At 33.6% G+C, this 23,687-nt stretch overlaps 1 protein-coding gene across 1 annotated transcript in view; it reads left to right on the forward strand.

The window, feature by feature from the left end:
- The window catches only part of LOC148945532 (uncharacterized), a 257,374-nt gene that overhangs the window by 49,804 nt on the left and 183,883 nt on the right, over window positions 1-23,687 (forward strand). Inside the window, exon 4 of the mRNA XM_089099073.1 lies at window positions 15,793-15,853. Coding sequence (XP_088955199.1) covers window positions 15,793-15,853 — 61 coding nt within the window. The remainder of the gene's footprint in view (window positions 1-15,792; window positions 15,854-23,687) is intronic.

The following is a 23,687-nucleotide window of genomic DNA, read 5'->3' on the forward strand; positions in this document are numbered from 1 at the left end:
TGTGTTGATCGATTTATTTGATGTTTTTATGGTTTTTGTCAGTGAGAATGGAAAAACAGAAACTTTCTCACTTGGAAAAACAGAAACTTTCTCAGTGAGAAAACCATAAACCACGTGGTCCTGTCACGAGTAGAAACGATTCTCCAGGAATAGATCCAAGTCATTAATGTCTTTGCCTCGGAAACAACTCTTTCGGTCGAACTCCAAAGGATATTAATAACCAAACGCCATGGAAACAATTCTCCAAGAAACATCTTAGCGATGAATTGTTTTAGCACGGGAATCAGGTTTCTTATTAATTTGAACTGCATTAGCGCAGAGATGCCAAAAACAAAAGGAACACGCTGAATTACGTTTAGGGATTATTTGGGCGAAACACTTAGAGACATTTTAAAAGATGATTTTTGAAGAGATTTTAGGAGAGGATTTGAGGGTGAAACTCTGTGGTCGTTATAATACACAAGTTTCATTTGAACAGTGTTGTGAGGTCCTCTACCCCAACCCCAAAGGGTTCCGATCCCCCTACCCCAACCCCGAAGGAAGCCCCCGGTCCTCAAAGGCCCCCCGGGCTCCCAAAGGACCACCCGGCCCTCAAGGTTCCCCCAGACCCCCCCCCCCCGGGCCCCAAAGGGCCCCTCCCTCCTTTGGCCCCCCAAAGGGCCCCTCCCCCTCCATCTCCTCCCTCCCCCTCCCCTCCGCTCCACCTCCCCTCCCCCTCCCCTCCTCCACCCCTCCTCCTCCTCCCCCTCCTCCCACCTCCTCCTCCCTTCCCCTCCCCTCCTCCCCTCCCCTTCCCTCCCCCATTTTTTATACTTTTTTTGTGCATTGAGACACAGAACGACCCCCTCCCCCGGCCCCTCCCCCTCCAAAGGTCTGATTTTTCAAAGTTCATTTTGAATTTCTTTCGTTGAAATGCAAGAGTTGGAATGTTTCATCTGTGTTTTATTGTGGTTTACCTAGTCAATGTTAAATTATCTTGATTTTTCAAAGTTCATTTTGATTTTTGCTCATTGAAATGCAAGAGTTAGAATATTTCAGCAGCGTTCGGCTTACCTTGTCACAGTTACATTTTCAGGATAATCAAATGTTAATTTCTATTTTCTGTCGCTTACTTTAATGATTTGTACCATTCCTTCATCTCGAGGTCTACCTTGTCACTGTTACATTTTCTTAATTGTTAAAAGTTAATTTTTATCATTATTTGTTTTCAGTCACGAGTTGTTCTTTTTTAGTAGTGTTTGGCGTACCTTTTCAGTGTTATATTTTCTTGTGTTTTCAAAGTTCATTTTGAATTTCATTTGTTGAAAGGCAAGAGTTGGAATATTTCAGTAGTGTGTTGTTGTAGTTTACCTTGTCACAGTTACATTTTCTTGATTTTTCAAAGTTCATTTTGAATTACTATCTTTGAATTGCAAGAGTTGGTATATTTCAGTAGCGCTTGTTTGTGGTTTACCAGGTCACAGTTACATTTTCTTGATTTTTCAAAGTTTATTTTGAATTTCTTTCGTTGAAATGCAAGAGTTGGAATATTTCAATAAGGTTTGGTTGTTGTTTACCTTTTAACAGATAAAATTTCTTGATTTTTCAAAGTTCATTTTGAATTTCCTTCGTTGAAATGCAAGAGTTGGAATATTTCAGTAGTGTATGGTTGTGGTTTACCTTGTCACAGTTACATTTTCTTTATTTTTCAAAGTTCATTTAGAATTTCTTTCCTTGAAATGCAAGAGTCGGAATATTTCAGTAGTGTTTGGTTGTGGTTTATCTTGTCACAGTTACATTTTCCTGATTTTTCAAAGTTCATTTCGAATTTATTTCCTTTAAATGAAAGAGTTGGAATATTTCAATAGTGTTTCGTTTTTGTTTAACTTGTCACAGTTAAATTTTCTTGATTTTTCAAAGTTCATTTTGAATTTCTTTCATTGAAATGCAAGAGTTGGAATATTTCAGTAGTGTGTTGTTGTAGTTTATCCTGTCACAGTTACATCTTCTTGATTTTTCAAAGTTTATTTCTAATATCTTTCTTTGAAATGAAAGAACTTAAATTATTCATAAGTTCGTGTTTTTAGTTGATATTGTTACATTGTTATCTTCTTGATTTTTCAATTTACAATTTGTAGGTACTACGTTTTCATGCTAGAATTTGGCTTTTTCATTAGTGTTTGGTTGTGTTATGCCTTTTAAAAGTTAAATTATATTTATATTTCAATTTTAATTATGTAGATCTTTCGAAGTGAATATATTTTTTTTCTCATTCAGGTTTGTTTGTTTGTGGTTTAACTTGTCAAAGTTAAATTTTCTTGATTTTTCAGTGTTCATTTTGAATTTCTTTCATTGAAATGCAAGAGTTGGAATATTTCAGTAGTGTTTTGTCGCGGTTTACCTTGTCACATTTACAGTCTCTTAATTTTTCAAAGTTCATTTTGAACTTCTTTCATTGAAATGCAAGAGTTGGAATATTTCACTTGTGCTTGGTTGCAGTTTACCTTGTCATACTTACATTCCCATAATTTTTAAAAGTTCATTTTGTATTTATTTAGTTGAAATTCAAGAGTTGGAATATGTCAGTTGTGGTTTGTGGTGGTTTCCCTTGTCACATGTACATTTTCATGATTTTACAAATTTCATTTGGAATTTCTTTCGTTGAAATGCAAGAGTTGGAATATTTCAGTAGAGTTTGTTTTTGGTTTAGCTTGTCACAGTTACATTCTCTTGATTTTTCAAAGTTTATTTTGAATTTCTTCCGTTGAAATGCAAGAGTTGGAATATTTCAGTTGTGTTTTGATCTGGTTTACCGTGTCACAGTTACATTTTCCTGATTTTTCAAAGTTCATTTTGAATTTCTTTCGTTGAAATGCAAGAGTTGGAATATTTCAGTAGTGTTTGGTTGTGGTTTACCATGTCACAGTTACATTTTCTTGAATTTTCAAAGTTAATTTTGAATTTCTTTCATTGAAATGCAAGAGTTGGAATATTTCAGTAGTGTATTGTTGTGGTTTACAATGTCAAAGTTACATTTTCCTGATTTTTCAAAGTTCATTTTAAATTTCTTTCTTTGAAATGCAAGAGTTGGAATATTTCAGTAGTGTTTGGCTGTGGTTTACCTTGTCACAGTTATATTCTCTTGATTTTTCAAAGCTAACTTTGAATTTTTTTCGTTGAAATGCTAGAGTCGGAATATTTCAGTAGTGTTTGGTTGTGGTTTACCTTGTCACAGTTACAATTTCTTGATTTTTCAAAGTTCATTTTGAATTTATTTCGTTTAAATGCAAGAGTTGGAATATTTCAGTAGTGCTTGGTTGTGGCTCACCTTGTCAGATTTACATTTTCATGATTTTTGAAAGTTCATTTTGAAATTTTTTCGTTGAAATTCAAAAGTTGGAATATTTCAATAGTGTTTCGTTATGGTTTACCTTATCAGTGATAAATTTTCATAATTTTTCAAATTTCGTTTTGAACTTTTTTCATTGCCATAACCGAGTTGTAATATATCAATAGTGATTGCTTTTGGTTTAAAGTGTCGCACTTAAAATTTATTGATTTTTAAAATTTCATTTTGAATTTATTTCTTTGAAATGAAAGAGTTGGACTATTTCAGTAGTGTTTAGTAGTGGTTTACCTTGTCACAGTTAAATTATCATGATTGTTCAATTTTCATTTTGAATTTATTTCTTTGAAATGCAGGAGGTGGAATATTTCATTTGAGTTTGCTTTTGGTTTACCTTGTCACAGTTACTTTTTCTTGATTTTTAAAAGTTCATTTTGAATTTTTCTAATTGATATGAAATATTTGGAATATTTCAGTTGTGTTTTGTCGTTGTTTACCTTGTCACAGTTACATTTTTTTGATTTTTCAAAGTTTATTTTGAATTTCTTTCGTTGAAATGCAAGAGTTGGAATATTTCAGTAGTGTTTGGTTATGGTTCACCTTGTCACAGTTACAGTTTCTTGATTTTTCAAAGTTCATATCGAATTTCTCCAGTTGTAATTAAAGAGACGTAATATTTGAGTATTGATTGTTTGTTGTTGAGCTTGTGAGAGTTACAGTATCTTGATGTTTATATGTTCATTTCGAATTTATTTCTCTGAATTGCCAGAGTTGGAATATTTAAGTAGTGTTTGGTTGTGGTTTACCTTGTCACATTTACATTTTCTTAATTTTTCAAAGTTCATTTCGAATTTCTTTCGTTGAAATGCATGATTTGGAATATTTCAGTAGGGTTTGGTCGTGGTTGACCGTGGCTCATTTACATTTTTAGTTATTTTTCAAAGTTCATTTTGAATTTCTTTCATTGAAATGCAAGAGTTGGAATATTTCAGTAGTGTTTGTTTGTGGTTGACCTTATCACAGTTAAATTTTCTTGATTATTCAAATCTCATTGTGAATTTCTTTCGTTGTCTTTCGTTGAAAAGCAAGAGTTGGACTATTTTAGGAGTGTTTTGCTCATGGTTTACCTTTTCACAGTTAAATTTTCTTGATATTTAAAATTTCATTTTGAATTTATGTCCTTGTAATGAAAGAGTTGGACTATTTCACTAGAGTTTGGTTGAGGTTTACCTTGTCACAGTTACATTTTCTTGATTTTTCAAAGTTCATTTTGAATTTCTTTCGTTGAAATTCAAGAGTTGGTATATTTCAGAAGTGTTTGGGTGTGGTTTACCTTGTCACAGTTACATTTTCTTGATTTTTCAAAGTTCATTCTGAATTTCATTCATTGAAATGCAAGAGTTGGAATATTTCAGTAGTGTTTGGTTGTGGTTTACATTGTCACAGTTAAATTTTCTTGATTTTTCAAAGTTCATTTTGAATTTCGTTTGTTGAAATGCAAGAGTTGGAATATGTCAGTAGTGTAGGGATATGGTATAACTTGTCACATTTACATTTTCGTGATTTTTCATTGTTAATTTTGAATTTCATTCTTTGAAATGCAAGAGTTGGAATATTTCACTAGTGTGTGGTTGTGTTTTTACATTTTCAAAGTTCTATTTTCTTTATTTTTCAAAGTTCATTTTGAATTTCTTTCGTTTAAAAGCAAGAGTTGGAATATTTCAGTAGTGTTTGGTTGTGGTTTACCTTGTCAGAGTTACATTTTCTAGATTTTTCAAAGTTTATTTCGAATTTCATTCGTTGAAATGCAAGAGTTGGAATATTTTAGTAGTGCTTGGTTGTATTTTTCCTTGTCACAGCTACATTTTCATGATTTTTCAATTTTAATTTTGAATTTATTTCATTGAAATGCAAGAGTTGGAATATTTTAGAAGTGTTTGGTTGTGGTTTACCTTTTCACAGTTACATTTACTTGATTTTTCAAAGTTCATTTTGAATTTCTTTCGTTGAAATGCAAGAGTTGGAATATTTCAGTAGTGTTTGGTCGTTGTTTACCTTGTCACAGGCACATTTTCATGATTTTTCAATGTTCATTTTGAATTTCATTCGCTGAAAAGCAAGAGTTGGAATATTTCAGTAGAGGTCTGTTGTGATTTAACTTGTCACTGTTACATTTTCTTGATTTTTCAAAGTTCATTTTGAATTTCTTTCGTTGAAATGCACGTGTTGGACTATTTCAGTAGTCTTTGGCTGTGGTTTACAATGTCAAAGTTACATTTTCTAGATTTTTCATAGTTAATTTTGAATTTCTTTCTTTGAAAAGCAAGAGTTGGAATATTTCAGTAGTGTTTGGACGTGATTTACCTTGTCACAGTTACATTTTTTTGATTTTTTCAAAGTTCATTTTGAATTTCTTTCGTTGAAAAGCAAGAGTTGGAATATTTCAGTAGCGTTTGCTTATGGTTTAACTTGTCACATTTACTTTTTATTAATTTTCAATGTTCTTTTGAATTTATTTAGATGAAATACAAAAGATTGAATATTTCATTAGAGTCTGGTTATGGCTTACCTTCTCACAGTTACATTCTGTTGATTTTTCAATGTAACTTTCGAATTTCTTTCGTTGATATTAAATAGCTGTATTATTTCAGAATAGTTTTTTAGTGACTTACCTTGTCACAGTTACATTTTCTTGTTTTTTAAAAGTTCATTTTGAATTTCTTTCGTTGAGATGCAATAGTTGGAATCTTTAAGTAGTTCTTGGTAATGGTTTAACTTGTCACAGTTACAGTTTCAAGATTTTTCAAAGTTCATTTTGAATTTCTTTCGTTGAAATGCAAGAGTTGGAATATTTCGGTAGTGTTTGGCTGAGATTTACCTTGTCACAGTTACATTTTATTGAATAGTCAAAACCCAATTTGAATTTCTTTCACTTTCATTAAATATTTTTTAGTTTTAAGGAGTGTTTGGTTAGTTCTGAACTGGTCAAAGGTGCATTCTCACTATTATTCAAAAGTTCAATTGAGTTTCTTCCGCGTTAAATCAATATTAGGTACATTTAAGCAGTTTTTTCTTTAGGTATTAATTCTAACAGTTGCCTTTTATATTATTTTAATTGATCATTTAGAATTTCTTTATTTGAAATGCAAGAGTTGTAATATTTCAGTATTGTTTGGTTATGGTTTATATTATCACAGTTAAATTTGATTGATTTTTCAAATTCATTTTTGAATTTCTATCGTTGAAATGCAAAAGTTGAAATATTTCAGTAGTGTTTGGTCGTCGTTTACCTTGTCACAATTACAAATTTCTTATTTTTAAAAATTCATTTTGAATTTCTTTCCTTGAAGTGCAAGAGTTGGAATATTTCAGTAGTGTTTGGTTGTGGTTTACCATGTCACAGTTACATTTTTTTGATTTTTCAAAGTTCATTTTGAATTTCTTTCGTTGAAATGCATGAGTTGGATTATTTCACTATTGTTTGGTTATGGTTTACCTTGTCACATTTACACATATGTTTGCCCTTGTACACAAATGTCCTTATCATGTGTGCTCACTGTAAGTTACTGACCCTTTCCGGTGAGAATGCTTAGGTTTGACTAGATTAAGTTAGGTTAGATTAGGTTAGGTTAGCATACACACGCATCACATAGGTTAGCTTATGTTAGGTGAGAGCCAGGCAAAACGTTCGGTTTTGGATTAGGTGAGGTTACGTTCGATTAAGTGCGGGTCGGTTAAGCGAGGCGCGGTTAGCTTCAGTACGCGCCCGTAAGTAGGCGAACCTCGCCTAACCTAACTGCAAATACCCTAGACTCCCCTCTCCGAACCGAAACACCTCAGTAACCTAACTTTTTGCTGGGCTCTCACCGCAACGAAGCTAACCAAAGTGAAGTGTACGTAGGCTAACCTAGCCTAACCTAATCTACCCTAAATTAATCTAGTCGAACCTAACCATACTCACCGGAAAAGGTTAGGTTAACTTATCATGAGCACTCATGATAAGGACATTTGTGTATAAGTGCATACATGTGTGTAAATGTGACAAGGTAAACCACATCAAACCCATAGTGAAATATTCCAACTCTTGCATTTCAACGAAAGACATTAAAAATTAACTTTGAAAAATCACTAAAATATAATTGTGACATGTTAAACCAAAACCAAACACTACTGAAATATTCCAACTATTGCACTTCAACGAAAGAAATTCAAAATGAAGTTTGAAAAATCAGGAAAATGTAATTGTGACAAAGTAAACGACAACCAAACACTACTGAAATATTTCAACTTTGCATTTCAAGGTTAGAAATTCAAAATGAATTTGAAAAATCAATCAAATGTAACTGTGATAAGGTAAACAATAACCAAACACTCCTTAAATATTACATCTTTTGCTATACATCGAAAGAAAACAGAAATGAGCTTTTAAACATCAATTAAATCTACCATTGAAATGGAAAACCATAACCAGACCCAGGTGAAGTATTAAATCTCTTGCTTTTAAATGATTTCAAATCCAATGAAATAATAACTAAAACGAGAAATCACAATGTACACGGTAAAAACTCAGAAAACACAACAGAAATATTCAAACTCTTGCTTTTCCAAGAAAGAAATTCAAACTGATCTGGGACAAATCATGAAAATGTAACTGTGACAAGGTAAACCACAACCAAACACTGCTGAAATAGTCCAACTCTTACATTTTAAAGAAAGAAATTCCAAATAAACTTTGAAAAATCTTGAAAATGTAACTGTGACAAGGTAAACCACGAACAAGAAATACTGAAAGATTACAACTAGTTAATCACAAAGATCGAAATTCAAAACGAACTTTTAAAAATCAATAAAATTTAAGTGTGAAAATGCAAGCCGAACGCAAACACTTCGCAAATATTCCAACTATTGCATTTCAAAGAAGAAAATTCGAAATGTAATTTGAAAAAACAACAGAATGTAACTTTGACAAGGTAAACTATAACCATACAATAATGAAATATTCCATATTTTGAATTTCAGCGAAAGAAATTCAAATGAAATTTTAAAAATCAAGAAAATGTAACTGTGACAAGGTAAACCACAAGTAAACACTACTGAAATATTCCAACTCTTGCTTTTCAAATAAAAAAATTCAAAATGAACTTTGAAAAATCAAGAAAATGTAACTTTGACAAGGTAAACCACAACCAAACACTAATGAAATATTCCAACTCTTGCATTTCAACGAAAGAAATTCAAAATGAACTTTGAAAAATCAAGAAAATGTAACTGTGACAAGGTAAACCACAACCAAACACTACTGAAATATTCCAACTCTTGCATTTCAACGAAAGAAATTCAAAATGAACTTTGAAAAATCAAGAAAATGTAACTGTGACAAGGTAAACCACAACCAAACACTACTGAAATATTCCAACTCTTGCATTTCAACGAAAGAAATTCAAAATGAACTTTGAAAAATCAAGAAAATGTAACTGTGACAAGGTAAACCACAACCAAACACTACTGAAATATTCCAACTCTTGCATTTCAACGAAAGAAATTCAAAATGAACTTTGAAAAATCAAGAAAATGTAACTGTGACAAGGTAAACCACAACCAAACACTACTGAAATATTCCAACTCTTGCATTTCAACGAAAGAAATTCAAAATGAACTTTGAAAAATCAAGAAAATGTAACTGTGACAAGGTAAACCACAACCAAACACTACTGAAATATTCCAACTCTTGCATTTCAACGAAAGAAATTCAAAATGAACTTTGAAAAATCAAGAAAATGTAACTGTGACAAGGTAAACCACAACCAAACACTACTGAAATATTCCAACTCTTGCATTTCAACGAAAGAAATTCAAAATGAACTTTGAAAAATCAAGAAAATGTAACTGTGACAAGGTAAACCACAACCAAACACTACTGAAATATTCCAACTCTTGCATTTCAACGAAAGAAATTCAAAATGAACTTTGAAAAATCAAGAAAATGTAACTGTGACAAGGTAAACCACAACCAAACACTACTGAAATATTCCAACTCTTGCATTTCAACGAAAGAAATTCAAAATGAACTTTGAAAAATCAAGAAAATGTAACTGTGACAAGGTAAACCACAACCAAACACTACTGAAATATTCCAACTCTTGCATTTCAACGAAAGAAATTCAAAATGAACTTTGAAAAATCAAGAAAATGTAACTGTGACAAGGTAAACCACAACCAAACACTACTGAAATATTCCAACTCTTGCATTTCAACGAAAGAAATTCAAAATGAACTTTGAAAAATCAAGAAAATGTAACTGTGACAAGGTAAACCACAACCAAACACTACTGAAATATTCCAACTCTTGCATTTCAACGAAAGAAATTCAAAATGAACTTTGAAAAATCAAGAAAATGTAACTGTGACAAGGTAAACCACAACCAAACACTACTGAAATATTCCAACTCTTGCATTTCAACGAAAGAAATTCAAAATGAACTTTGAAAAATCAAGAAAATGTAACTGTGACAAGGTAAACCACAACCAAACACTACTGAAATATTCCAACTCTTGCATTTCAACGAAAGAAATTCAAAATGAACTTTGAAAAATCAAGAAAATGTAACTGTGACAAGCTAAACCACAACCAAACACTACTGAAATATTCCAACTCTTGCATTTCAATGAAAGAAATTCAAAATGAACTTTGAAAAATCAAGAAAATGTAACTGTGACAAGGTAAACCACAACCAAACACTACTGAAATATTCCAACTCTTGCATTACAACGAACGAAATTCTATATGAAAAATGAAATATCTCTAAAATTTATCTGTTACAGTGTAAACCACAACCAAACACTAATTAAATATTAAAACTATTGCATTAAAGCAAAAGTAATTCAAAATGAACAATGATAAGTTCATAGTTTTTAACCTTGACAAATTAAGCCAAAGCGAAAAACATATGTAGTATTCCAACTCTTGCATTTCAACGATAAAATTTCAAAATGAACTTTGAAAAATCAATAAAATGTAACTGTGACAAGGTGAACCACAACCAAACACTACTGAAATATTCCAACTCTTGCATTTCAAAGAAATAAATTAAAAATTAACTTTGAAAAATGAATAAAATGTAACTGTGACAAGGTTAACCACAACCAAACATTATTGAAATATTCCAACTCTTGCTTTTCAAATAAGTAAATTCAAAATAAAGTTTGAAAAATCATGAAGATTTTATTGGGACAATGACGAACTCAATAAAACCATACTGAAATAGTACAACTCTTGCATGTCAAAGAAGGAAATCCAAAATGAACTTTGAAAAATAAGGAAAATGTATCTTTGACATGGTAAAACATTACAACACAATACTTAAATATTCCAACTCTATCATTTCAATGAAATAAATTCAAAATTAACTTTTAAAAATTGATAGAATTTAACTGTGACATGTTAAACCGAAACCAAACCCTAGCGAAATATTCAAAATCTTAAATTTCAACGATATAAATTCAAAATGAACTTTGAAAAATCGAGAAAATGTAACTGTGACAAGGTAAACCACACCCACTCTATAATGAACTATTCCAACTCTTTCTTTACAATGTTATTTGGTCAAAATGAACCTTGAATAATCAACAAAATTTACGGGTGTCAAGTTGAACTGTATGCAGACACTAGTGAAATAATCCATATCATGCTATTCAATAAACTAAATTTAAATTGAACATTGAAAAATCAAGAAAATGTAACTGTGACAGGGTAAACCAAAAACAAACACTACTGAAATATTCCAACTCTTGCATTTCAATGAAAGAAATTCAAAATGAACTTTGAAAAATCAAGAAAATGTAACTGTGACACGGTAAACCGTAACCTAAAACTACTGAAATATTCCAAGTTTTGAATTTCAACGAATGAAGATCGGAATAAACATTGTACTTTACTTGAAATTTAAATTGGAATAGGTGCTCAACCACCCATCCCAAATGAAATATTCCAACTCTGGCTGAGCCGTGAACGAAGTTCAAAATGAACTTTGAAAAATCAAGAGAATGTAAGTGTGACAAGGTGAACAACAACCAAACACTACTCAAATATTCCAACTCTTGCATTTCAACGAAAGAAATTCAAATTTAAAATAGAATAAAAATTAAAATGTATCTTATACTATTTAAAAAACAAACAAACAAATCTTAAAGATTAAATCTCGAGATTATCCGCGTAAGAACTTCAAATGAACTTTGAAAAATCAAGTAGGAGTGACTTTGACAATTAAAACAACAATCGAACGCTACATCAATATAAAAACAATAGAAATAACACGAAAGCAATAAAAAAAGAACATTGAAAAAACAAGAAAAATAAACAGAGACAATGTAAAAACCAACCAAAAACTACAGTAATTTACCAAAACTTGCATTTCAACGAAAGATATTCAAACTAAACTTTTAAAAATCAAGTGGCTGTTACTACATTAAAACAAACGTGATTCAATTCTGTTAGGTTATATCGACAACGGACCTTTAAAATGTATATAGGAAATATAAGAAAATGACACTGTGATAATGTAAACCATAACAAACACAAGTGATATATTCAAGCTAGAGCAGTTATATTATAAAAATTAAGACTAAACTTTTAAAATTAGGGAAGATATAACTATGACAAGGTAAACAATACCAAATCACTATTGAAAGATTCAAAGTCTTGTAGTTTACTGTAAAAAATTAGCACTAAAAATTGAAAAATCAAGACAATGTAACTGTGACACGGTAAACTACAACCAAACACTACTGAAATATTCCAACTCTTGCATTTCAACGAAAGAAATTCAAAATGACCCTTTAAAAATCAAGAAAATGTAACTGTGACACGGTACACCACAAACAAACACAACAGAAATATTCCAACCCTTGCAAGAAAACAAATGAAATTCAAAATAAACCTTAAAAAATCAACAAATAGTAACTGTGACATGGTAAACCATTAACAAACACTACTGGAATATTTCAACTCTTGCATGGCAGCGAAAGAAATTCAAATGAGCTTTAAGAGATTAGTAGACTGAAAGTGTGACAAGGTAAACCACAACCAAACACTACTGAAATATTCCAACTCTTGCATTTCAACGAAAGAAATTCAAAATGAACTTTGAAAAATCAAGAAAATGTAACTGTGACAAGGTAAGCTACAACAACACACTACTGAAATATTCCAACTCTTGCCTTTCAACAAAGGAAATTCAAAATGAACTTTGAAAAATCAAGAGAATGTAACTGTGACAAGGTAAACCAAACCAAACACTATTGAAATATTCCAACTCTTGCATTTCAATGAAAGAAATTCAAAATAAACTTTGAAAAATCAAGAAAATGTAACTGTGACAAGGTAAACCACAACAAACACTACTAAAATATTCCAACTCTTGCATTTCAATTAAATAAATTCAAAATTAACTTTGAAAAATAAATAAAATGTATCTTTTACAAGGTAAACCACGAACACACACAAATAAAATATTCAAACTCTTTCATTTAAACGAAATAAATTCAAAATGAACTTTGAAGAATCATGAAAATGTAAGTGTGACAAGTTAAACCACAACAAAACACTACTGAAATATTCCAACTATTCCATTTCTACTAAATATCTTAATAATGAAGTTTTAAAAAAAAAGTTATTTTAACTGATAAATGGTAAACCACAACCAAACACGAATGAAATATTCCAACTCTTGCATTTCAACGAAAGAAATTCAAAATGAACTTTGAAAAATAAAGAGAATGTAACTGTGACATGGTGAACCGCAACCAAACACTAGTGAAATATTCCAACTCTTGCATTTCAATGAAAGAAATTCAAAATGAAATTTGAAAAATATCGAATATATAACTGATAAAATTTAAACAACACCCACCAAATCCTTATAATTAAATTATATAGCATCAATAATACATATAGTAATCAATTTATATGATTACACTATTTCCATTAAATGATCAACTTTAATAAGAAACCATCACCTACTTACATATTACAACTAATGAATTTCAACTAAAGAAAATCGAATAGAACATTGAAAAATCAAGAAAATATAACTGTGACAAGATAAACCACAACCAAACACTACTGAAATATTCCAACTCTTGCATTGCAACGAAGTAAAATCAAATTGAACATTTAAAAATCAGGGGGATGTACATATGACAGTGTAAACTACTATATAACACTACTGAAATAGTCCAAATCTTTCATTTCAATTTAGAAAATTGACAATAAACTTTGAAAAAATTAGGAGGATATAACTACAATATCACACTAGTGAAATATTCAAAATCTTGCTTTTCAACAAAAGAAATTAAAAATGAAATTTGAAAAATCAAGAAAATGTAACTGTGACAAGGTCAACCAGATCGAAACACTACTGAAATGTTCCAACTCTTGCATTTCAAGGTAATAAATTCAAAATGAACTTTGAAAAATCATGAAAATGTAACTGTGACAAGGTAAACCACAACCAAACACTACTGAAATATTCCAACTCGTGCATTTCAACGAAAGAAATTCGAAATGAACTTTGAAAAATCAGGAAAATGTAACTGTGACAAGGTAAACCACAACCAAACACTACTGAAATATTCCAACTCTTGCATTTCAACGAAGGAAATTCAAAATGAACTTTGAAAAATAAAGAAAATGTAACTGTTACAAGGTAAACCACAACCAAACACTACTGAAATATTCAAACTCTTGCATTTCAACGAAAGAAATTCAAAATGAACTTTGAAAAATCAAGAAAATGTAACTGTGACACGGTAAACTACAACCAAACACTACTGAAATACTCCAACTCTTGCTTTTCAATGAAAGAAATTCAAAATGAACTTTGAAAAATCATGAAAATGTAACTGTGACAAGGTAAGCTACAACAACATACTAATGAAATATTCCAACTCTTAACTTTCAACAAATGAAATTCAAAATGAAATTTGAAATATCTAGAGAATTTAACTGTGACAAGGTAAACCAAACACTACAGAAATATTCCAACTCTTGCATTTCAATGAAAGAAATTCAAAATGAACTTTGAAAAATCAAGAAAATGTAACTGTGACAAGGTAAACCAAACACTACTGAAATATTCCAACTCTTGCATTTCAATGAAAGAAATTCAAAATGAACTTTGAAAAATCAAGAAAATGTAACTATGACAAGGTAAACCAAACACTACTAAAATAATCCAACTCTTGCATTTCAACGGAAGAAATTCAAACTGAACTTTGAAAAATCAAGAAAATGTAACTGTGACAAGGTAAACCACAACCAAACACTACTGAAATATTCCAGCTCTTGCATTTCGACGAAGGAAATTCAAAATGAACTTTGAAAAATCAGACCTTTGGAGGGGGAGGGGCCGGGGGAGGGGGTCGTTCTGTGTCTCAATGCACAAAAAAAGTATAAAAAATGGGGGAGGGAAGGGGAGGGAGGAGGGGAGGGGAGGAGGAGGTGGGAGGAGGAGGAGGAGGGAGGAGGAGGAGGAGGAGGATGAGGAGGGGAGGGAGGAGGGGAGGAGGAGGGGAGGATGAGGTGAGGAGGGGAGGAGGAGGGAAGGAGGAGGGAGGAGATGGAGGGAAGGGGCCCTTTGGGGGGTCAAAGGACGGAGGGGCCCTTTTGGGCCCGGGGGGGGGTCTGGGGGAACCTTGAGGGCCGGGTGGTCCTTTGGGAGCCCGGGGGGCCTTTGAGGACCGGGGGCTTCCTTCGGGGTTGGGGTAGGAGAATCGGAACCCTTTGGGGTTGGGGTAGAGGACCTCACAACACTGTTCAAATGAAACTTGTGTATAATAATGACCACAGAGTTTCACCCTCAAATCCTCTTCCAAAATCTCTTCAAAAATCATCTTTTAAAATGTCTCTAAGTGTTTCGCCGAAATAATTCCAAAACCTGTCTAAAACAGTTTCGCCCAAATAATCCCTAAACGTAATTCAGCGTGTTCCTTTTGTTTTTGGCATCTCTGCGCTAATGCATTTCAAATTAATAAGAAACCTGATTCCCGTGCTAAAACAATTCATCGATAAGATGTTTCTTGGAGAATTGTTTCCATGGCGTTTGGTTATTAATATCCTTTGGAGTTCGACCGAAAGAGTTGTTTCCGAGGCAAAGACATTAATGACTTGGATCTATTCCTGGAGAATCGTTTCTACTCGTGACAGGACCACGTGGTTTATGGTTTTCTCACTGAGAAAGTTTCTGTTTTTCCAAGTGAGAAAGTTTCTGTTTTTCCATTATCACTGACAAAAACCATAAAAACATCAAATAAATCGATCAACACACATAACCGCCCATGAAAACAGACATAAATGTGAGAAAATTCCTGTTTTTCCAAGTGAGAAAATTCCTGTTTTTTCATTCTCAGTGAAAAAACCATACCTTTTATTGTTTTGGTCTAAGTATAAATATATTCTTCATTTTTGATAGATTTCAATTTATATACTGGGAGGAGGCGAGTAGAATCAATATAGACATTCAGTACATGGAAGTGTTTATTTAATATATTTCCATTTATATACTGAGAGGAGGCCAGTTGAAAGACATTCAGTGCATGGACGTGTTTAATTAATATGTGATTTTTGTTATTATTTATTTATATTTTTCTTTCGTTTTTGCTTTTTGTTCTCTTTATTTGTTTAGTATGTTTTATTGTAATGTAATTTAAGTTGTTTTTTTTTTGCTTTATTTATTTATTTATTTTTTTTTTCCTTTGATAAATGCTACCAGATGTGGGGCCGAAATATTCGGTGCTTTTGTGCATAATTAATTTTTTTGTAGTTCACTGCTTGTTAGAAAATTAAAACCCGTTTTTCGTGTTAAAAAAATTTTTTTTGTTTTTAATGGAAAAGCAGTGTGGTCTAAGAAATTATTTAGAAAACCATAAACCACGTGTTCTCCCTAGGGACTCTATGCCCATATTTGGGGTGCAAAAAAGTTATAAGTGGCAGCAGGGGTGAGGGGTGGGGCTGGTACCCCCCCTTCTACTCACCGATTAGAGAAGAACTAAGTTTGGCTCATTTTGGGGACTCAGGAATCATTAGATTCCTGTTTTTTTTTTACTATTGTATTTCTCTTAGGATTGTTTGCCCAGCATACATGCTTGGTAACTTTCTAATCAATCAGAGAGGAATAAACGGGGTCTATTTGGGGTGTTTCAAATCAATATAATAATTTCTTTCCTTAGCTTTTATCTTGACTGACAACCCTCTGACTCTGTCTACATGTCATTTAAGTCTAAATTAATCATAGAAAACAAAATCTGCCAGCCAAGTTTCAGGTGTCATGTATACAGGCAACCTTTGAAATATTTGCTATTGCCATTAATATGTACATGCCCTATTAGTCAGAAACGTAAGATAGACAAAAAGAATTGGGCCCATGTTCGTGGATTACAAATCAATGTAGTCTAAAACAGTTGTAAATATACTTTCTGCATAGAGATCCACCAGACCAAAAGACGTGAGAATTTATTTTTCATTCTGACAGGAAAGACAAAATATAATAGAGATCAGAAACAATACAGTTCAGTCTTCCATATCTCCTCCATATAAATACAAAATAGGAAGTTCTCTTTTCTCCTATCAATATTCAGAAAGTATAAGCTTGATCCCCATCTGTCATTCCTAATTTACTGCAGATAGTGAATTTGGATATTCTGGATGTAAATTTTCATCAATTTTCCTCTTCTCCTCCATCAAGTCAAAATTTGAAGTCCACTTGGCACCCTGACGCTCTCTGAAAATTTTAAATAGATCCCTTAAACTGTTCCAGAAATAATACATACACCACATTTTGGTAATCATAGGCAGTATAATAGCGCTGCCTAAGTAAAGAACGATGTTGGGACAATGTATTATTTTTTTTCTTTTAGACCAGGGCACTTCGTATCGAAGGAGTGGTCGCAGAAACTTCAAAAAGAGCTCATTTGATTGGAAATCGGATGGGCTTGTTCCCTTTTTAGTAGACAAAAGTGATTGGAGGGCAACTAACACCCCTTTAAGCCCATCACTTTCCCAAACACATCCGATCAAAATTTCGAGATAGCTATTTCGTTCAACATAGTTGAAAGGTCCGGAAATTATGTCTTTGAGGATGACAAATGCCCCACCAGCCCTCAGGGCAAGGGTTGTAAGTTATGCCCTGGGGGCATATAAGGTTTCTTATAGAAAGCGTTGTCCTAGAAAATTCAAAAAGGGCTCAATTGACTGGAAATCGAGAGGGCTAGTGCCCCTATTATTAGTTGAAAGCAATAAGAGTGCGAGTGTCCCCCACCCCCCATGCCCTTCATTTCTCCAAACACTTCCGATCAAAATTTTGATTTAGCCATTTTGCTCAACATAGTTGAAAATTCTGGAAATTCTGTCTTTGAATATGATATTCCCTCACAGCCCTCAAGACAAGGGTTGTAACTTATGCCCCTGGGGCATATAAGGTTTTTATTGAAAGTGTTGTCATAGAAACTTCAAAAGGGGCTCATTCGATTGAAAATTGAGAGGACTAGTGCCTTCGTTATCAGTCGAAACAAATTGGAGGGCAAACGCCCCCCCCCCGCACGCCCATCAAAACACGTCTAATAAAAATTTTGAGTTGGCCATTTTGTTTAACGTAATTGAAAGTTCCGGAAATTATGTCTTCCAGGATGAGAAATCCCCCCCCCCGCCTTCAGAGCAAGGGCTGGAAGTTATGCCCCGGGATTATATAAGAAAGCTTGGTCATATAAACTTCGGAGGGGGATCATTGGATTGATAATCAAAAGCTCTAGTACCATTTTTAAGAGTCAAAGTGATCGGAGGGCAGCTACCCCCCCCCCCACACACACATAGTATTGTCCTGAAATATATCTAATAGACATTTTGAGATAGCCATTTTATTCAAAATAGTCCAAATACCATATAACAAGGCTTTTGGGGTTGAAACACACCCACAGCCGTGGGGCAAGGATTTTAAGTTATGTCCCGAAGGAACTTAAGGTTTTTATTGAAGGGATGGTTGTATTAACTTTAGAGGAGACTCATTTGGTTGAAAATGGGAAGTTCTAGTTCCTTTTTAAGAGTTAAAAGTGATGGAGGGCAGCGAACCACCCCCCCCCTAACTAATATCCTTTCCCAAACGAATCTGACTAAAATTGGGAGATAGCGATTTTGCTCAAAATAGTCCAAAGAACATATAACAATGCCTCTAGGGTTGACACAACTCCCCTTAAATTTGTAAGTCACACCCTGGGGGTATATAAGGATTTTATGGAATGGGGGGTCGTATAAAATGCAGATCGGGCTCACTTGATTTGAAATTGGAAGTTATGGTACACTTAAAGGGTGTCAAAGGGTTGTCATAATGGGTTGTCAAAAGGGTGTCCCTCAGGAATAACTGAGTATTTTAGTTTGGAATTTTCAGGAAATGACAAGGGAGATGATCAATTGACCAAAAAGGCAATATTTGCAAGCTATTACTCCTACAACTATTCCTGCTTCAACTGCCACCGAAAGTACTCTTACTACTACGGCTACTATCACTAAAAATAATACTTCTGTAGCGAGTACTACTAAGGCTGAGTATATTGAAAACAATATCTGAGGAAACGTTGAGGGGAAATTTGAACAAAATAAAAACATACTATGAATAGTACCCCCTCCATGGATTCTAAAACACCCATAAGGAATTAGCATTGAGTTTCTACAACACCCATATCCCTTTTCCCGTGAGAGCCCTCTGACATCACAACACCCATACGGAAATTAACACAGGGAAATTATAATAGGAAAATTCGCATTGGATTTCAAACACACAGATAGGGAAAGTAGCAATGGATTTCAAGCGCAGAGATAGGGAAATTAGCATAGGGAAAATAGCATTGGATTTCAAGCGCACAGATAGGGAAATTAGCATAGGGAAAATAGCATTGGGTTTCTACAACATGCCCTCCCTTTTCCCATAGGGTTTCTGCAACATGCCCTCTGACGTCACTTCATTTATGCAAAGTTCTCACCTGGCAAAATTGCAGAGATAATTACTTGGAGTGTGGTCGGTTTAATGAACAAGTTTTAATAATACGGGAAATACCATTGTATTTTCGTGAGTCCTATAGGGGATGTATATGTGAAGCTCTTAACCCCTCGCCCCTGTTTCTAGGCAAGATTTCAAGCGCATGTTTCGTCAGGTGAGACACTCCTTTGTTTTCTATGACATGCCCCTTTGTTTTCAATGACAAGCCCTCTGACGTCGTGTGACACACCCCCTTTTGAAGCGCATTTTATACCACCTGACACACCCTCGCCTTTAAAGGGTCAGATAATTGGAGCTACCAACCCCTCATGCCGTCACAGCTACGAAATGTGATTACCGGTTCTATTAAAAGGAACACATGTTCCCATACTTTTGTTTTCGCCCGAAACCCCCAAAGTATTTTTTCATTAACTTAATGGCGGTACACACTTTATGTAAGGTCAGCGCATCATACGCATGGACGGTGCATCCATCACTGTCAGATAATACCATACTGACATCTTTCGCCCCGAAACCGCAAGACATTTTCTTTTTTCGGCGTTTCATTTTTCCGCTCGAAACACCTTTCATGTTTTTTTTTTACCCCGCCAGGACTCGAAAGGTTATTCTCTTACAATGGAACGTGCTCTAACCGAAAGAACTAAGAAAACATACCCAATGTTCTGCATTAGAGAAATACTTTCAGTGAATAACACAAGCCCCTTCGACGTCATGGAAGCCATGGCAAGCTCCCTAATTTCTCAATTTATCTGCATCATTAAACGCGAACCCCAGAGAGTCTTGATTTTCAGAGACAATTTCTAACGAGGTGTTTATACAAAGAAGAAATATATACTTTCTTCATTCGGGATATTAGATTTAACGAGCTAGGTTAGTAGTCTTTCATAGGTGTGTTGTCTGAAATTATTATTTGGGATGTTTGGTTTACTATTTTGGACTTTTCTGAGCTAGGTTTCTTAGCCTTTCGTAGGTGTGTGTTGTATGAAACTTATGATTTGGGATGTGTAGTTTGCTATTTTGGACTTTTCTGAGCAAGGTTTCTTAGTCTTTCATAGGTATATAATGTCTGAAACCTATGATTGGGATGTTTTGTTTACTATTTTGGACTTTCCTGAGCTAGGTTTCTTAGCCTTCGGTAGGTGTGTGTTGTATGAAACTTATGACACGGAATGTGTAGTTTTCTATTTCGGGCTTTTCTGAGCTATGTTTCTTAGTCTTTCGTAGGTGTGTTGTCTGAAATCTATGATTGGAACGTTGCGTTTACTATTTTGGACTTTCCCGAGCTAGGTTTCTTAGCCTTCGGTAGGTGTGTGTTGTATGAAACCTATGATTTGGGATGTGTAGTTTGCTATTTCGGGCTTTTCTGAGCTAGGTTTCTTAGTCTTTCTTAGGTGTGTATTGTCTGAAACCTATGATTTGGGATGTGCGGTTTACTATTTTGGACTTTTCTGAGCTATGTTTCTTAACCTTTCATAGGTGTGGGTTGCATGAAACTTATGATTTGGGATGTCTTGTTTACTATTTTGGACTTTTCTGAGATATGTTTCTTTCCATTTTGTAGGTGAGGGTTGTCTGAAACTAGTGATTTGGGATTTGTTGCTTACTACTTCGGGATTTTCTGGGCCAGGCTTCTTAGTCTTATTAAGTTGCTAGTGGTCGTAAACATTTTATTTGGGATGCTATTTTGGGCTATTCAGAGCTAGGTTTCTTAGTCTTTTGTAGGAGTGTGTTGTCTGAAACCTATGATTTGGAAAATTTGGTTTACTATTTTGGACTTTTCTGAGCTAGGTTTCCTAGCCTTTCATAGGTTTGTGTTGCAGAAAACTTGTGATTTGGGATATTTAGTTTGCTATTTCGGGATCTTCTGAGCTAAGTTTCTTAGCCTTTCGTAAATGTGAGTTGTATGAAACTTATGATTTGGGATGTGTAGTTGGCTATTTCGGGCTTTTCTGAGCTAGATTTCTGAGTCTTTCGTAGGTGTCTGTTAACTGAAACCTATGATTTGGGGTGTTTTTACTATTTTGGAGTTTTTTGACATATGTTTCTTAGCCATTCTTAGGTGTGTGTAGTCTGAAACCTCTGATTTGGGATGTTTGGTTTAATATTTTGAACTTTCCCGAGCTAGGTTTCTTAGCCTTCTGTAGGTGTTTGTTGTATGAAATTTATGACACGGAATGTGTAGTTTGCTATTTCGGGCTTTTCTGAGCTAGGTTTCTTAGTCTTTCGTAGGTGTGTGTTGTCTGAAACCTATGATTTGGGATGTGTGGTTTACTATTTTGGACTTTTCTGAGCTATGTTTCTTAACCTTTCGTATGTTTGTGTTGTATGAAACTTATAATTTGAGTTATTTGGCTTACTATTTTTGACTTTTCTGAGCTATGTTTCTTAGTCTTTCGTAGGTGTGTGTTGTCTGAAACCAATGATTTGGGATGTTTGGTTTACTATTTCGCACTTTTCTGAGCTAGGTTTCTTAGTCTTTCGTAGTTATGTGTTGTATGAAACTTATGATTTGGGATGTGTAGTTTGCTATTTCGGGCTTTTCTGAGCTAGATTTCTTAGTCTTTCGTAGGTGTGTGTTGTCTGAAACCTATGATTTGGTTTGTGTGGTTTATTATTTTGGACTTTTCTGAGCTAGGTTTCTTAACCTTTCGTAGGTGTGTGTTGCATTAAACTTATAATTTGGGATGTTTGGCTTACTATTTTTGACTTTTCTGAGCTATGTTTCTTAGTCTTTCGTAGGTGTGTGTTGTCTGAAACCAATGATTTGGGATGTGTGGTTTACCATTTTGGAATTTTCTGAGCTAGATTTCTTAGTCTTTCGTAGGTATGTGTTGTATGAAACTTATGATTTGGGATGTTTGGCTTACTATTTTTGACTTTTCTGAGCTATGTTTCTTAGTCTTTTGTAGGTGTGTGTTGTCTGAAACCTACGATTTGGGATGTTTGGTTTACCATTTTGGAATTTTCTGAGTTAGATTTCTTAGCTTTTCGTTGGTATGTTTTGTATGAAACTTATGATTTGGGATATTTAGATTGCTATTTTGGACTTTCCTGAGCTAGGTTTCCTAGCCTTTTGTAGGTATGTTTTATCTGAAACCTATGATTTGGGGTGTTTTTTACTATTCTGGACTTTTCTGACCTAGGTTTCTTAGTCTTTCGTTGGTGTGTGTTGTCTGAAACCAATGATTTGGGATATGTACTTAGCTATTTGGGGCTTTTCTGAGCTAGATTTCTTATTCTTTCGTAGGTGTTTGTTGTCTGAAACCTATGATTTGGGATGTGTAGTTTGCTATTTCGGGCTTTTCTGAGCTAGGTTTCTTAGTCTTTCGTAAGTATATGCTGTCTGAAACCAATGATTTGGGATGCGTGGTTTACCATTTTGGACATTTCTGAGCTAGGTTTCCTAGGTTTTCGTAGGTTTGTGTTGTATGAAGCTTATGACTTGGGATTCCACATTCGAATTTTTCATTGAAGTGCAAGACTTGGAATATCTTTTGTAGTGTTATGTCGTGTTTTATCTTATCACTCTTACACTCTGTTGATGTTTCAAAGTTCATTTTAAAATTTTCTCGCTGAAATGTAAGACTTGAAATATTTTTGTGATGTTGTATGGATTTTTTTTTCACTGAAATGTAAGACTTGGAATATTTTTGTCAAAATTTCCCTAATCATTGTTACACACTCTTGATGTTTCAAGGTTCATTTTGGAATTTTTTCATTGAAGCTTAAGAGCTGGAATATTTTTATAGTGTTATTTCGTAATTTACCTTATCACTGTTACATTCTCATGATGTTTCAAAGTTCATTTTGGATTTTTTCATTGAAGTGTAAGACTTGTAATATTTTTTGTAGTGTTATGTAGTGATTTACCTTATCATTGTTACTCACTCTTGTTGTTTCAAGGTTCATTATGGAATTTATTTTTAATGGAATTGTAAGACCTGGAATGTTTTTGTAGTGTTATGTCATGATTTACCTTGTCACTGCTAAACTCTGTTGAAGTTTCAAAGTTAATTTGGGAATTTTTTCATCGAAGTGTAAGACTTGGAACATTTTTTGAGTTTTATTTCTTAATTTACTTTATTATTGTTACACTCTCTTGATGCTTCAAAGTTCATTTTTGGTATTTTTTCATTGAAGTGAAAGACTTGCAATATTTTTGTAGTGTTATGTCATGATTTACCTTGTCACTCCTACACTCTGCTGAAGTTTCAAAGTTCATTTTGGAATTTTTTCTTCATTGAAATGTAAGATATGGAATATTTTTGTAGTGTAATGTTGTGATTTACCCTGTCACTTTTATACTGTGATGGTGTTTC

Source organism: Artemia sp. Qi Xiang Cuo, chromosome 13 (assembly GCF_049724085.1).
Source record: "Artemia sp. Qi Xiang Cuo chromosome 13, ASM4972408v1, whole genome shotgun sequence".
Lineage (NCBI taxonomy): Eukaryota > Metazoa > Arthropoda > Branchiopoda > Anostraca > Artemiidae > Artemia > Artemia sp. Qi Xiang Cuo.